At 44.0% G+C, this 17,487-nt stretch overlaps 1 protein-coding gene across 1 annotated transcript in view; it reads left to right on the top strand.

Annotated features, from left to right (window-relative positions):
• BRINP1 (BMP/retinoic acid inducible neural specific 1) overlaps nt 1-17,487 on the top strand; it is a 196,579-nt gene that overhangs the window by 124,455 nt on the left and 54,637 nt on the right. The window contains exons 3-5 of the mRNA XM_061426672.1: nt 778-968; nt 9,775-9,944; nt 12,909-13,014. Coding sequence (XP_061282656.1) covers nt 778-968; nt 9,775-9,944; nt 12,909-13,014 — 467 coding nt within the window. The remainder of the gene's footprint in view (nt 1-777; nt 969-9,774; nt 9,945-12,908; nt 13,015-17,487) is intronic.

Here is a 17,487-nt window from a genome sequence, read left to right as displayed (position 1 = left end):
GTAGTTGTTCAATGAATGCATGGGAAATTTTCGATTGAAGCTGAGTCCTGGGCTCATTATTGGATCATGGAATTGTCTTCAAACAACTTTCAAGTTGCATTGAGCCTTATGCCTTGTCCATTGGTACAGAGCCTTCCTTCCTTTCTTTATTCCTTTGCTTATTTATTCATCCAGCCTGCATGCTTTTGACTCCACCATGTACCATGTACCATGTACCTAAGAAGATCCCATCTCTATGGGTTCACTCACGCTCTAGTGAGGGAGATGAATAAGCAACTAGATGACAGTGATTTTGGGGTCTGATGCTCCGTAAGCATCAGGACAGCATGACTGCGTCTCTCTGGCTCACTGCGGTATCCCAGAGATGAGACTGTGTCAGTGGCTCAATCGTGTCTGACTCTTGGCGCCCCTGTGGACTGTAGCCTGCCATGCTCCTCTGTCCGTGGGATTCTCCAGGCAAGAATACTGGAGTGGGTTGCCGTGCCTCCCTCCAGGGGATCTTTCCGTTGGAGGAGTTGAACCCAGGTCTCCTGAGCTGTAGCATACTTTTTACGGTGTGAACTACCAGGGAAGCCCCTAGTGATGAGAAAAGCATGCAGTAAATATTCGTGGTGCTGAAAAGAGCAAGGATTCCAGAGCTAAGTATCAGTTAACAAATACTGAAAATAGTTGCAAGCACTCTCACCTAAGGATACATGCCTGGATGGGCTGGTTGGGTGGACTTGGCTTGGGGGTAGAGCTGGTAAGCTGAGAGTCTCACCCATCTCTTCTGCCCAGGGAGTTTGCCCGTTGGAAGGTGAGGAACACAGCCATCGAGAGGAGAGACCTGGTCCGCCATCCAGTGCCCCTCATGCCGGAGTTTCAAAGGAGCATCCGCCTGCTCGGCAGGAGACCCACCACTCAGCAGTTCATTGATACCGTCATCAAAAAGTACGGCACCCACCTCCTCATCTCTGCCACCCTGGGAGGTAGGTCGACAGTCACGGGGCCACATAGCCTGGTCGTGACTTTGGGTCTGGGAGGGAGGGGACCGTGGGGTGGCCTGGGATCAAAGCCATCTTAACATCTCTGCCATTGTACATCACTCAGAAGGCTATGTTGTCAGAGAAGCCAGATTGTCTTGGCTGATTCTGTTCTCTGGGAAAATCTAACTTGAGAGTTCTCTAACTTTTTGTGGGAACAATGGCATCACCTTGGAATTAGCTCAATCTGTTCGGAATGTTTAATCTTATTGTATTGATTCCTTAGGAGGACAGTCTAATCTGAGGGAAAAATTAAATTTGAGATATTGTTGCAAGAAGTCTTTTTGTTTATCAGAATCTGCTTTAGGGGCTGATAACTTGAGGTTATCATTTTACAAAGGGGATATCATTGCATCTTCTGTGGGTTTGGACTAGACCAGTAGGAAAGCAGACTAACTGCTCCTGCCTACTCAGCTTTACCCGTTTCTCCTCTTTGTGTCCAGTTCATCTTGAAGGGACTGAGGGTAAGAGGGGAGGATCAATGAGAGAAAGGAAATGCAAAGGACACAGGAGATAGTAGAGACTACTGCACTTAGCCGCTGTGGGTCTTGCCCACATGCGTCACCATCTTGTATTATGAGCTACCATCCTTTGGACGTCAGGTTTCTGCCACAATGACTGGGTCCAGTGAAGTTCGAGAAAGCCCCCTAGGTGGTGGAGCACCACGCCACCTGCTCAGAGAGCTGCAAAGTTGCGTTTAGGTTCGGCTCATGTCAGTGAAACAGTCAGGACTGGCATGTTGGCAAAGGCTAGTGGGTAGCCCGAGTCATGGTTATCACAACTGATCCTCTTTTTCCGAGGAGGGTGAGCACAAGCTGGAGTGGTTCGTGTAAACTTCCTAGAGGAAGTGACAGTTTAGCTCAGTAGGAGTTGTCTGTGTAGAAGGAGAGTGGTGAAACTTTCTAGGCTGAGCACACAATATGCCTTTCAAGGCAGATCAGCTTAGAAACGTGATGATGTGGAAGCTGCGGGGGGAGAGGTTGGTCGGGCCAATTCATTCTTTTGAATCCACTACTTAGGAATTCCTGTTGTTGTTCTTGTTGTTACTTAGTTGCTTCAGTGTGTCTGACTTCTTGCGACCCCATGGGACTGTAGCCCGCCAGGCTTCTCTGGGCATGGGATTCTCCAGGCAAGAATACTGGAGTGGGTTACCATTTCCTTCCCCAGAGGATCTTCTCCAGGGGATCAAACTAGCATCTCCTGCATTGCAGACCAGGAAAGCCCCAGTTACTCATACTTGCCACACCTTATTGAATATTTGCCTTATAGTCTTAGCAGGCATTTTATGCCCTCTTTAGTCTGCAAAAATGACAAGTTAGATTATATTATCTCCATTGCATATATAAGGAAGCTGAAACTTTCAAGAGGTATAGCTAAGATTGGTGACAAAATTAACATTTTAACTTAGGGTTTTCCATCCACAAATCTTGCATTATTTTTTGACCCAACATCTGTCATCTCTTTAACCAGCTCACTGACCTGCCAACCCGCCCAATCCAACAATCAATCAGCCAGCGTGTATTGGTTAACTGATGAATGTTAAATCATGTCATATAAATTCTGCTCTATCATAAAATGAAAATGAAATCACTTCTACATTGAGTGTGGCATTAACATGTACTCTTTTCTTTAAACTTCCCCCACCTCCCATTTCACTTGGGAAAAAAAAAAAAATAGTTACTAGGATCAATGCAGTTCTTCCATTAGGAACTGTGTTCTGTCCAAGTCCCCGGAAGTCCCAAATAACAACGACTTTTCTTTTGCAGTGAAATATATTTTTAATTTCTCTGAGGCAAGGTGGTGAATTATTCACAGAGCCTTGTTCCTCTCCTGTTTTTACAGCACAACATTTTAAAATATGCAGAGCATTGGACTGAGTTCCAGGATTGGACAGCAAGCCCTAAATGCTTCCTCCATCCTCAGCGGGCGGAGTGGGGAGCGGGGAGGCGGGAGGATTTACTGTTGATGGACACAGCATCAGCAGCCATGTGAGGTCCTTCTCACATCATCACTTCATTCATTCATTCATAGAAAAGTCTTTCTTAAGAGTGTCCTCATGCGATGGCAGAGAAGGGGGCGGTAGATCGTAGGGTCTAGAAGGGCGGACTCTGGTGTTTGATCGCCTGGTTCTCACAAGTTTTGTGTCACCTTGACAGTTTACTCGATACTCTCAGCCTTGGTTTCCTCTTGTGTAAATAGAAATAACACTGCTATTCACGCATACTTTGAAGGTTATAGAAAATGATGCATTGATAGTGCTTGTTTTGGTGTTTGGCCCCTAACAAATCATGGCCCTTGTTGTTCTTGTGATCATTATTGTTATTGTTTGGGGGCTCCCCTGGCGACTCAGCAGTAAAGAACCCACCTGCTGACGCAGGAGACGTAGGAGGTGTGGGTTCCATGCCGGGGTTGGAAAGATCCAACCAGGAGGCCAAGGCCACCCACTTCAGCATTCTTGCTGGGAGAGTTACACAGACAGAGGAGCCTGGTGGGCTGCGGTCCATGGGGTCACAGAGAGTCAGACAGGACTGAGTGACTGAGCACAGCACAGAGTGTTACTGTTTAGTGAGACTCACACCCTGGGGACTCAGGACTACAGCCCCTTCCTCCCACTCACTAGATGAATGGCAGATGCAGAGAAATTCACTTTCTTGTCTGGCTCTCCATTTTTCCATATAAATATAAGGAAGTGCAGAGAATTGTATTCACTATAATTTTTCCTAAGGAGAACACCATATTCATTTAGAAGAACTGCTTTGATGAGCTGTTTGAGGTGTCAGGTGAGCTCCTGAGGGCATACTCAAACAACAAAAGATGATCCTTAAACTGTCACTTACAGGACAAGTGGATGCATTTAGAGACGAGGAAGGAGAGGGAGTGAGAAGGAGGAGGCGCAGTCGGCGGGAGGGCTGACGTCTAAGACGTTTCTCTGGGATCCTCACTTTTGGGGCGACGTCTGTTCAACTCATAAAATACTTGATGTGAGAACGTTTTACAGACAGTGATGAAGTGAAAACACTGGGGTCTGGAATGACACAATCAATGCAGGGATGGTCATTCCCCTTGGTTCCTCTGAAGCTTCTGTTTTAGACCAAAGGGAACACCTTGCAGGCTGGGTGTCTGTGTGATATATAACTAAGCTTGTACATGTGCATGGGAGTGCATGCCCGCTTGCACAGATGCCTGCTAATACTTTTGTGAAAGTTAATCTATACATGGACATACATATATATGCATTGCACACATGCATATGCCTTGAACCCGTGAATATGGTTGCAGTGTATACATATATAAGTGAGCTTTCACATGTATGTGAGTGTATGCATATTGCAGGAATGTCTGTTGAATGTGTGAAAGCCTATGGTTTTGTGCTTGTGTAAATGTGTGTGTGTGTGTATACTCATTACCCACCCTGTATTTTGGGAGAGCTCCCCTTGGCTAAGAGGAAGACTGTGAACTAAGTCGCTGGGGAAAGGCTGAGGAAAGGCTTTTCAGAAGGAAAGGCTTTTCAGAAGGAAAGGCTGAGGGATACCCCAGAGACCTGAAGTCCAGACATGCCCTTCCCTTTTCTGGAAACAGTGTCCCCTAGTGACTCAGAAGGTAAGATGATGGATTTTTCCCCTCATCGCCCATCCTCTGCATGTCCCACTTTGTTCCCCCCCGAAAGAAGTGCTGCAGAGAGTGAGACAAAACCCCCAGAGGACAGAAAGACTGAGGAAAGGGCTATGAGGGGTGAAGAGGCAATTTGCAGGAATGCCCAAATGGGAAAGCAACTCTAAACAGAATGTTCTCTTAATAAACAAGAAATTAAGTCTTAATAATGCAGCAAGAAGCCCATTAACCCCTCTTGATCTAAGGTTTGCTTCTTCCAGTTCTCAGTCCTGAGGGACCTGGGCTATTTCGCCTTCTCTTTCACAGGCCCCTTAGAGAGCCTGAGCTGACACGTGTAATATTTATTTCCTCTGCCTCCTGGCTCTAACTTCTAGCTTATATTCACTTATTTAATCATTTACCTCTCCACTCATCTATCTGTTCATCTATCCATTTAATCATCTGTCTCCCCATCCATCCATCCATCTACCCATCAAATGGTAACTGAACTTTGGCTCTTCATTTGACCTGGGAGAAGCACTGGGAACATTACAAAGAAAAATCAGATAGAGTCCTTCTTGCCTCAGGCCACCACTCACCCTCTGGAACTCAACATCTAATTGTTGAGTATTGCTACTGCTAAGTCGCGTCAGTCGTGTCCGACTCTGTGCGACCCCATAGACGGCAGCCCACCAGGCTCCCCTGTCCCTGGGATTCTCTAGGCAAGAATACTGGAGTGGGTTGCCATTTCCTTCTCCAATTGTTGAGTATAAAGTCATCTTTAAGCCAAGTCTGTTCAGGTTGCTGCAGATCCAAAGGATGGACGGTCATGCTCTCCTGTATAACTGGCAAAGGCTTCATGGGAAGGAGCAGATATGAGTTTCTTATCCTGAACTCAGCTTAAATCTAGGCATGTGGAACCCAGAGATTAATTTTAATGATCCTGAATCTTCTCACAGGAAGATTTCAGTCTAGTAGTTAAGGCAGATGTGTCATTCAACAAACACTGTAAAGCCGGACCACTTTCGTATTTATCCCTTCATCCGCACATAAAATGCTGACCGTTTGTTAAGCACATAATATATGCCCAGATAGTGCTAGGCAATGACAGCGAAGTGATGAAAGGCTCTTACATCCTCGTTGACTTCACAGAGCTTCTTCTTTAGTAAAAGAGACAGGCTGTTCAAGAAGCAATCACCAGGAAGTGTAGCAGAAGCACAAGGAGGCCATGCATGGAAGCATGTGGTTAGTGTCCTTACTTCAGCCTAAGTAAACAGTTGGTGACTCATGGAAGGCTTCCTAGAGGTGGTGTTGAGTTTGGTGCCACCTGAGCAATGAGTAGAAGTCGGCCAGGAGAAAAGCAGAGCCCCAACCATGAGAGGAAAAAGGACACATTTGTGTAGGACCGAGCATAGCTGGAATGACAGCAGATGCAGTGGGGAGAGATCAGAGCATCAGTGGCTTGGGTCCCACAGTACCGACAGGGATGCAGGTGCCCCCTCCAGGCTGCATCCCACCCCACGCAGCGGTACCTTCACTCTTCATCTGGTGTGTGTGTTGAAATGATTCCTGTGTGTGTCTGTCCACTAGACCAGAGTCGTCCAATCGAAATATGACATGAGCTGCTAGTGTGAGTCACATATGCCATTCACAACTTTCCAACCACGTTTCTAAAAGTGAAAAGAAAAAGGGGAGAGTCAATTTAACCATATATTTTATCTCACATAATATATCCAGAATATTATTTCAACATGTAATGAAAACCTATTATTGATATTTTTATTTCTTTTTTCCTGTTAATCTCTTTTTATTTTGTAGTTGAAGTATATTTGATTTACAATATTGTGTTACATTTAGATGTACAGCAGAGTCATTCAGTTTTGTATATATTTCTTCAGATTCTTCTCCATTATGAGTTATTACAAGACACTGAATCTTGTTCCCTTCATTGTGTAGTAAATCCTTGTTGCTTATCTTTTATGTATAGTAATTTGCACCTGGTAATTGCACACTCCTAATTTATCCATCCTACCCTCTTCCCTTTGGTAACCATGAGTTTGTTTTCTGTGTCTGTGAATCTGCTTTGTAAATAAGGTCATTTGTATCATTTTTTAGAACCTGCATGTAAGTGACATCGTGTGATATCTGTCTCTCTCTGTCTTACTTCGCTCAGTATAATCACCTCTAGGTCTCTCCATGTCACTGTAGGTGGCACTGTTTCGTTCTTCTTTATGGTTGAGTAATATTCCATGGCGCATATGTAACACATCTTCATAAGTCAAGCATCTGTTGATGAGTGTTGTGTTGTTTCCACGCCTTGGCTGTTGTGGATAGTGCTGCTATGAACACGGGGTACATGGATCTTTCCAAATTAGAGATTTCTCTGGATATGTGTCCAGGAGTGGGATTGCTGGATCATATTTTTTAGTTTTTTAAGGAACCTCCACACCATTTTCCATAATGGCTGCACCAGTTTACATTCCCACCAACAGTGGAGGAAGCTTCCATTTTCTCCACACCCTTAGCCTTTGTTATTAATGCGATATTTTAGTTTGCTTTTTTTTTTTTTTTTTGACATTGTCCAGTTTTTGGGATTCCACTGTGTAGTTTATAGGCACAGTGCATCTCAGCTTGGAACGACCGGATTTCAGAAGCTCAGCAGCCGCATTTGGCCAGTGGCTCCTACACTGGGCAGCACGCAGGTTCACTGGGGGACTCCAAGGATGGGGCGCGCTTATTCACTTCTCACCGTTGCCTGGCGGTGCTCAGAGCACACGGAATACAGTGCATATATGCGAGCTAAACAGGATGGACGCCCTGGAGAGCGATAAAGCCAGGTGGTGACAGCTGTCTTGCGTGGGAGGGTGTGGCCGGGGAAGCCGCACCAGGAAGGCGGTAACGGAGCAGGTTCCGAAGCGCGTACGGGAGACACGAGGCCACGGACACAGGGCGGTAAGAGGACACACTGCCATAGGGCGCAGAAAGCTGGACAGGATTTCAGGAGCCAGACGTGTAGAGGGAGGAAATCATGGCATTCCAAGCAGAAAATAAATAAACAAATAAAAATGGAGTCTGAGGAAAGACCGGGAGGAAAATTGGCAAGAATAAAGCATGGAGGCAGAAGGAATGGTTTGGCTGAAAAACAGACTGTAGGCTCCACAGGGAGCGCACTGAACCACAAGGAAACCCCGTTCTAAAAGCAGTCAGGGCGGGCCGAGGCGGAGGGATTAACCTTTGTGTCAGGACCGCGTCTGCCTCCTAGGATAACCACTGTGCTTCCCAGAGTAATTGTTGTTGTGTGTGTGTGTGTCTGTGTGTGTGTCTGTGTGCGCGCGTGCGCGCGTGTGTGTGTGTTTAACCTTCCCTTTAACTCAAAAAATCATCAGCATTCTAAAGAAATTTCAGTTATCTTAGATATCAGCCTTTTGTCCTCAGAAAGTCATCGGTAACGTTTGTTCTTTGACGACCCTATTGTATTGAGTTGACAAAAAGGAAGGATAAGTCTTATATGACTGATAATTTGTGGTACCGAACAATGGCAGAACTTATTCTGTGCCAGGCAGAGCTCAGGTACTTTATGCCATTAACAGATTTAGTCCTATGACAACCTAGGAGGTAAACAGCTACTGTTTCCAATATTACACATGAAAACCCCGCCATGCAGCGGGATTTGCGACTGACTCCTGTAGCTCGTTCAAGTCCAGGCAGTCTAGTTCTAGAATCAAAGGTTCTGCTACTATTCCAAATGATTTTTGGTTGCTACAACAAACAGATACTAATGTAAGGACTTTGTATATACTAATTAATTTATTCTTCTTAATTACTCCATGGAACAGGTGCTCTTCTTCTTCTAATCTTGTTCGTGAATAAACTGAGAAACAGGTTGACTAATGTCCCCAAGTTCACAGTTAGTTGAGAGTGGAACCAGAGGTGCAAGAATCAGATCTGTTTAGGTGGAGCTTCCCTTCTGAAGTTCTGATGAATCATCCTGTTATCCAAAATAAAATCCGCCATAAATTCATACTCTTAGTAACATATGCATGTATTTCTAAGGAAAAATTCATGGAGTAAATTAGGTGAGGTTTTCTCTCTCTCTCTCTCTCTCTCTCTTCTATGCTATGCCCAACTTTCTTGTCATCTCCCCTCTCCTGCAAAATGTAGCTTAAGAAATATTTATTGAATAAATGAAAAAAGTGGATGGATTAACTGTTTACTATTAATATATCCCAAGCACCAGACTTTGAACAAAGGATGATGTTACACGCATGCCCACTCCCTCAGTTGTGTCTGTCTCTTTGCGAACCCTCTGTCTGTGGAATTCTCCAGGCAAGAATACTGGAGTGGGTAGCCATTTCCTCCTTTGGGGGAATCTTTCAGACCCAGGGATTGACCCCAGTCTCCTAAAGCAGTGACTAATATAGACAGTGGGCTTCCCCAGTGGCTTAGTGATAAAAAGTCCATCTGCAATGTAGAAGACCGAGGTTCAATTCCTGAGTTGGGAAGATCCCCTGGAGAAGGAAATGGCAACCCACTTCATTATCCTTGCCTGGGAAATCCCATGGACAGAGGAGCCTGGCAGGCTGCAGTCTGTGAGGTTGCAAAAGAGTCAGACACGACTTAGCAATTAAACAATAACAACAATAATATAGACAGTATCTGCTTTCACAGGACTGACAGTTTAGTTCTTCCTCTCTCCGCAGACACATAGTTATTCCTATTTGTTTATCTGTATCTGTGTCTAAACTGTGTCTTATCTCTCTCTCCTCCATCTCTCACTCTCTCTGTCCATCTGTCTATCTGGGAAGGGGTAGCAGAAGGAGAAAGAGAGGAGGGAAAGGAGGAAACAAGGAGGGAAGAGGAGAGGGGAGAAATGAGAGGAGGAATAAGAGGAACTGGATGGTAAGAAGGAACCAGAGGAGGCGGAGAAAGGAGCAGGAAGGGATCAGCTAAGTTTGTTTTCACGATTCTCCTCCTGTTGAAGCTTTGTGCTCACTGCCACCTCTGGACTGTCCTGCTTGTACTGTGCTCTTAATTTTCAGAGGCAGTAGGAAATCTGGGCAAAATTAGAGGTTCAAAGCTGTTCTCTGCTTTGAAGCCCTGAAGCATCTCTACCCCTCACGGAGTTCAACAGCCTGCCTGACTTCTCTACTTTTCCCTGCAGGGGAGGAGGCCTTGACCATGTACATGGACAAAAGTCGCCTGGACAGAAAGTCAGGGAATGCCACACAAAGTGTTGAAGCTCTACACCAGCTTGCATCATCCTACTTTGTTGACCGCGATGGCACCATGAGGAGGCTCCATGAGATCCAGATATCAACTGGAGCAATCAAGGTACAGCTTGAGGGTGGCAGGTTCTTAAGACAGCAGCACTGCGCTAAAGTGGTCTGAGTCGATGGGCAGATGAAATTCCTAGCTTCCTCATTTCCTATGGAGCTAGCAGTGCCCCTGTCCAGCCACTCTGACTGAGGTTGTCCAATGCCCTATAATACCCTGAGCATTGTCATTAAGACCACACATACTGATTTCCTGGGGCAGCCCTGGCTGTGGTCATGAGGCATAATTATCCATAGTACTCTCTTTCAGTCTTCAAGTTCTGTGTCAATGATTTCCAGGTGCCCTTTATAGGTGAAGAAACTGAGGCTACACTGGGTAATTCATTTTCACAAGGTCATAGAGTTCACAGAAGTCCGATTATGCCTAAGCCAGTAATTGGTTAACTCCTGTGTTTTTCATCTCCCTCTCCCCATTTTATAGATATGAACACTGAGGTCCAAAAGTTGAAGACTTTTGCTCAGGGTTACACACCTAGCCAGTTCAGTAACAGGGATTAGAACTCTACTCTCTAGACCAGGGTCAGGAATATTTTTTGTCAAGAGCCAATAATAAATATTTCAAGATTTGCAGGTCATATGACCCCTGTTCCTACAACTCATCTATGCTTCTGTAGAACAAAATCAGCCATAGACAATGTATAAAAAAAAGATCATAGTTGTATTCCAGTAAAAGTTTATTTATAAAAACAGCCAGCCTGTCACATGCTGACCCATGCTCATCACCCAGCGCTGTAGACCCTTCCAAGGTGATGGAACAGCTCTGAATGTGTGCTGGCCAAGACAGGAGCCACTAGACATATGGGGTTATGGAGCTCATGACATGTGGCTACTTACAAACTATATTTGTAAAGATTTTTTTTTTTATTTAGTTAAATTTAAATAGCTGTATTGGAAAGAGCAGCTGTAAAGTTTCAGCTCACTGCCTTAGAGCATAGGTACTTAAATACTTCACTTTCAATATAAGAAATTCAAGGATTACCTTTATAAAGAGAATGAAGGAGGGCATTTTTGATAAAAAGGATTAGCTCTTTGGAGGGTTTCTGTGAAGATTTTTTTGCATCTCAAGTTCTCTTAAACCAGATTATACCTGCATTTTTTACCTCTCATTCTCCAGTCTGGTTTCTTCTGAATAAAATGCAGACTTAGTGTTAGGTGGTTGTTGTTTTTAGTCTTCTATCAAGACATTAAAAGGTACCTCTCAGGATAGTGTGCGTGTGAATGGTGGGCGGGTGGCAGGGGAGTGTTGGTAGGAGTCAGGGAGATGAGTCAGAAATTGACCAAGGGAAGAGAAGAAACGTGGGCGGGAGAGCCTTGCTGAGGAGGGAGAGAAATAAATCAGATCGACAAACAAAGAGCCAGCTTATCCGAGAAGAATCGCCTATATCGGGGGGATTATGTTGTTAGAGAACTCGGCACAGAGAGCTGGGGCTTTATGAAGCCATCGGAGTCAGAGGAGCAAAGCAAAGGCCTGGTTTTCATTATCACCAAATGGCTCCCTCCCCCCAGGATGGGATTCAGAATTGAGATATTGAAGCTCTGTCGGGAGATAATCCTCTCTTGTGCATCCTGGAAGTGCAGTCTGCCTCTTTAGGAGGAGTTTCTCAGAGAAATTAGACAGAGGCCGCTCAAGAAACCATTCTTGCAACAGCTCCACCCTCGACATTCAATCTGGGACTCAGGTTTTTCTAGCCATTTCTTGAGGCTACTTCAAGACCCTGCTGGTTAGAATGGGCCTCCCTGCCAGCTTTGTCTAAGATGAGCAGCCGACCCAGGTGGGGAAGTTTTGCCTTCTTGAGTCGTTTTCCTCTTCCTGAGTATCTCTATAGCAAGATGAATTGGTAGTTTTGAATGTCTTTCAACAATAACCATGCTATTATTCTATACACACAAAAGGATAAATTACTTTTTAAAAGCAAAGCCTAATAACCTTCTATTTATGTACTGTTTCCTAAGTGCTGAACACTTCAAAAACATGATCCCTTTACTGTTAGAGTTGATATTGTAGAGATAGGGAAATTGAGGCTTATAAAAGGGAGTTACTGACCCAAAGCTCTACTGCTGGACAGAGGCGGAGCTGGCATTGCTAGAATCCTCCTTCTCTATAGCAGTCAGCGCTGTGTCTTAGCAGTAGGATGCAAACCCCAAAACAAGCCCACCAACGATTGTGTGAAATAATGGAAAATAAAGACCGAAGAGATGAAGAAGCCACTTTACATACGAAACCATCATATTTCAAGGTTATCTTTTAGAATAGCTGTTCGCCCTAATGTCCACCACCTCAGTTATTCTCAGACAGTGTTTTAGAAACACACCGCCAGAGGACAGGGGCGTTCATTCTGCAGTGGAGCTGATTGTGCTCTTTGCTAATTTTTCTGTGAAAATGGGAATGAGTTTATTGTTCTTGCCTAATGACAATGCATATGTACTCATCGATAATGCACACTGCAATTTATAAGGCTCTTGGTAATGAGATGTCTATTATCAAACATACGCCACGTGTCAGGCACTTCCGCCCATCAGGTTTAGTCTCACAACCTTCGTGGGAAGGATTTATTAGCTTCAGCTTTCAGGAGCCTAAAGAAGTGCCCGCCTGTGGTCACACAGCAAATCAATGGCCCAGCCAGGATTTAACACTGACCCTCCGATTTCCAGAGCCCATGGTTTCAAAATACCCTGTAGTGTTTCCACTTGTTATTAGTTCATATAATACAGTGGCTCGGTGGCTTGAGAACCAAGGATAGAACCTGGGCATCTGGCTCCCGTCTGTGCTACATTGCCCTGCTAGCCTGTCTGCTTGGCGCCAGTCAGCGCTGGTCCTCGGCACAGGCAAGGGGCTCGGGCAGTGGTCACAGGCGCAGTGAGACTCTCCCTGCTGCTGCTTCGCTGCTGGGGGCCGACTCTGCAGGATCCGTCTCAGCCAAGGGCATCTGTCTCACACCTGTCGCCCTCACTGTCCACTCAGGTCACAGAGACACGCACTGGGCCCCTGGGCTGTAACAGCTACGACAATCTGGACTCTGTGAGTTCCGTCCTTCTGCAGAGCACCGAGAGCAAACTGCACCTTCAAGGTAGGATGTCAGTGGAAGTGATGGGAGCTGAGAGGGGAGGAGGGAGCAGCCTGCCGGAGGAGGGATGGGAGAGTACCAGGAGGCCAGAAGGGAGGGAGAAGGAAGAAGAAGATGAAAGGCAGAGAGAGACCAATGAAAGCTAAAAATGTGGAAATCAAGACAGTTATGATATGATGTCTTTTTAAAAATTTTAACATATATGGGACATTAAATTCATGGTTATTAATTAGTTTTCAGAGATAAAGTATGGAAATGTGAGCTTTATCTGATTATTTTGATGAAAATGTCTAAACAGTGTTATTTATAGATGTTCCAGATCTAATATATATTAAAGTTTCATATCATAGCATCTGAATTTCCCACATTATTGTGTTTGATTCTCAATGTATTTTGGCAGATGTTATTTGAATTCAAAGAACTATAGGGCACTTTATAGAATTTGGGGGTTCCGTGGAATCTTCTTTCTCCTTTGTTAATCATTTGTGGTCTTTAGCACACTCATGCATATATATGTGTTTGTGTAGGCGAGTGTGCTTTTAGCAGAGTTTGCAGATGAGAACATTCAGTGCTGGCTAGAACAGAGCAAGACAAACACTCTTAGGCATTGCTAGTGAAATTGCAATAATTCTAAGGATTAGTTTGTTGAAGTATATATTTGTATTTGTTCATTATCTATTGTATGTAAGGTCCATATATACTCAAGACCTTGAAGGAAACATGTTTTAAAATAGTCATTTTATCCTGATTAATTCATCATGAAGAGAAGGGGAGATTGTAGGGGGGGGAAATGATAAGACTCCTAAGTATAGATAGTGCTGTTTTAAAAAGCATAATTTATAATAGCAAAGAAAAAAACAGTGTAAAGATCTCAGCTTTTTACCTGAGGAGACTAAATGAATTATGTAGCATCCATATCACATAATATTAGGCAGGTGCTAAAATGTTGTTTGTAAAGAATTTTTAAGATATGTGAAAATGATTTGGTATGATGTTAATTTAAAATGGATGATTTTGATTGAAGGAATGGTATGAACTTAATGTAAAAAGATAAGGAAAAATAAAATTGCAAGGAATTATGCCGAGATGTTAAGAGGTTACTTCTGTATGATTAGGTTAGAGGTGATTTATTTTAGGCTTCCAATTCCTTTTCTAACTTTTCTACAATGATCATGTATTAACTTTATAGTCAGGAAAAAAAATGGCATATACTTTGAGCGAGCTAAGAATGTGACCTTCTAGAAAGGTATATGATAAAGGTGATTCTGAATGTCAGTGGGAGGAAAGTTGGGTTGAGATTGGCAGATCGAGCTAAGCAGAGCCTAATATGACTTTTATATTCCGGTTCCTTGGCAACTCTTTGATTCATGCTCCTGTTATGGAAGATGGTTGGAAAGCGGTACGGGGTGAGCTTGGCAGTGTCACTTGGGAGCAGTGAATGAAAATCCATCAGGGAAATTCAGGTCAAGAGAACGGTCTAGTGTTAAAACAAAAGCCGAGAAAACAAAACCTCAAATACATGAAGAATAATCCTATCCCTCTTTATTAGAGAAAAGAGTAGACAGATGGGTTTGGTCATGCCTGATAAGAAATGAGTAAGAAAGACCAACCAACCTCGGGGGTGCCAAGATTTCCAGTGTTAGTTCCCAAATGCCTACAGTGAACTTGTGGAGTGAGAGCAGGGTTTGAATCCAGGAAGGGCGGCTCCGATCTGCGTCTGATCACCCTGCTGTGCACGAAGGAGGCAGAGAGGCCTGTGAGTTATATCTGGAGTAAATTTAGACGGGATGAGCAAGATGTTGCCAGGCAGTTATTAAGATCCTAGGGACATTTAGAAACTGATTTACCTTGAAGCTAAGGAAGTTTAAGATCCAGGGCTCTCTGGCCTTCTAAGTCCCTAACGTTTTGCATTCTAAATATTCACATTCACATGTGATTTTGAATTCCTGTCCTCAGTAGGCACCTGTAGTATAAGCCTCAGTCCTCCAAAGTGCTCAGTCACTAAGCACTTAAATGAAGTGAGCATTAATTTGACAGTAGTAGGAACCATGAAAGGGTTTTAAAAAACAAAATAGCAGGAAGAGATTAATGTTTGGAAAGATTGATCTGGCTACTGTGTGGTCAATTAATTAAAAAGAGTAGATTAGAGGTTGGTGACCAGTTAGTTAAGGACTGCTGCAGTATTCAAGACGAAATGCCACAAATTTAGGAGGTAGCAGTTGAGATGGAGTGAAATAGACCAATTTGGAGTTACTTAGGAGGCATCATGACCAGGATTTAGTGAAAAGAACATGAAAGATTTAGATATTTGAGTGACTGGAGTGAAAGGATAAGATGGAGCTGATGGACAGGAAAATACATATGATTCAAGGTAGTGTGTCATATAATAGAGATAGCAAAAGTAATGCACATTATTATGGAGATTCAGGAAAATAAAAGGGTAATTCGTTCTATCTGCCTAGGTAGAGGAGTCATAGAAAGGAGAAAAATACTCACCTGGTGGAGAGTAGAATAGAGAGAAGCTTCTTACTGTAACACAGAAGAGTATCTCTTGATTTAGAGGTAGGCTGATATTTATACTTGGACTGCAAGAACATCCGACCAGTCCGTCCTAAAGGAGACCAGTCCTGGGTGTTCATTGGAAAGACTGATGCTAAAGCTGAAACTCCAGTACTTAGGCCACCTCATGTGAAGAGTTGACTCATTGGAAAAGACTCTGATGCTGGGAGGGATTGGGGGCAGGAAGAGAAGGGGACGACAGAGGATGAGATGGCTGGATGGCATCACCAACTTGATGCACATGAGTTTGGGTGAACTCCGGGAGTTGGTGATGGACAGGGAGGCCTGGCGTGCTGCGATTCACAGGGTCGCAAAGACTCGAACACAACTGAGCGACTGAACTGAGCTGAACTGATATTTATTCAGTAGCATACAGAAAGCAGCAAGTGAAAGAAAAAGGTTGATAAACTGGACTACATTAAAATTAATTTCTGTTCATTAGAAGATGCCATTCATAGAAGGAAAATTCAAGTTACAGAGTGGAAGGCAATATCGATGATAAATGTATCTGACCCAGAACTGATGTGTAAAATGTGTACACCCCAGGATCGAACCTGGGCCTCCTGCCTTACAGGTGGATTATTTTACCAACTGAGCTACCAAGGAAGCACACAAAATATGTAAACAACCTCTGAAACCAGTAAGTAACAGGCAGACAATCCAGAAAGACAAGAAGAGGGATGCAAAGACATGAACAGGCACTTCACAAACAAGAATATCAAAATGGCAAACAGATGTTTGAAAAAGTGAATAACTTTACTTGTCCTCAGAAAATGTAGAATAAAACTGTTCAGTGTCATAACACAGCAGTCAGTCTGGCTCAGTTGGAAAAAACTGACAATATCTAGGACTGATGATGTGGAATGGTGGGTGTGTACACGCATTGCTTCCAGAAGAATAAATTTTCCAAATTGCTTTGGAAAGCTCTTCTTGGCAGCTTCCACTAAGAACTCAATATGCCTTGACCCCATGACCCAACAGTTACAACTCCTAGGAATATGCCCAAAAGAATTATTACATATGTTCACCAAAAATCATGAATGTTCACTAGCTTTGTTCAAAGGAGTCTCCTAAATGGAAATAGCCCCCAAACCCCCATCAACAAGAAAATGGATAATTTGTCATACAGTCACATGACGAGCTACAGTACAGAAATGAGAAAGAATAAACCATGATTTGTGTTTTATTTCTAGCTGCTCTGGGTCTTCATCGCAGCGTTCGGGCTTTCTCAGGTGGTGGAACGCGGGCTCAGTCGTTGCAGTGCATGGGCTTAGTTGCCCTGCGACATCGGAGACCTTAGCTCCCCAACCAGGGTTTGAACCCATGCGTTGAAAGACAGATTCTTAAGCACTGCACCGCTGGAGGGGTCCCTAAACTGCCGTTCTGTGCGGCAGTATGGAAGAATCTCATGAACGTTGAAAGACAGATTTGTAAGCACTGCACCGCTGGAGGGGTCCCTAAACTGCCGTTCTGTGCGGCAGTATGGAAGAATCTCATGAACGTGACACTGAATAAAGGCGAGACTTCCCTGGTGGTCCAGTGGTTAAGAATCAGCAGGTGACGCAGATTCAATCCCAGGTCGAGGAACTAAAATCCTACGTCTTGCAGACCAACTAAGCCCTAGTTCCACAACTAGAGAGAAGCCCACGCTGCACAATGAAAGATCCCATGTGCCACAAGCAAGACCCGAATAAGTAAATATTAAAAAAAAAAAACAACACAGAATTAAAGAAGCCAGATAGGAAAGAGGAGATGCTCTTATGATTCTGCTCTTCCCACTGGTCAGAAACAGTCAGACACATACACTGTTTCAGGATTCCTTTGCAGAGGAGGAACAGGGGAGTGACTGGAGAGAGATGAGAGAGGTTTCTGGAGGTCTTGGTAAGGTTTTGATCACGATGGCCACACATGGATGTG

Source organism: Bos javanicus, chromosome 8 (assembly GCF_032452875.1).
Source record: "Bos javanicus breed banteng chromosome 8, ARS-OSU_banteng_1.0, whole genome shotgun sequence".
In the NCBI taxonomy this organism is placed as follows: domain Eukaryota; kingdom Metazoa; phylum Chordata; class Mammalia; order Artiodactyla; family Bovidae; genus Bos; species Bos javanicus.
Note: the sequence above shows the minus strand (reverse complement) of the source record. Positions and strands in the feature narration are given on the sequence as shown.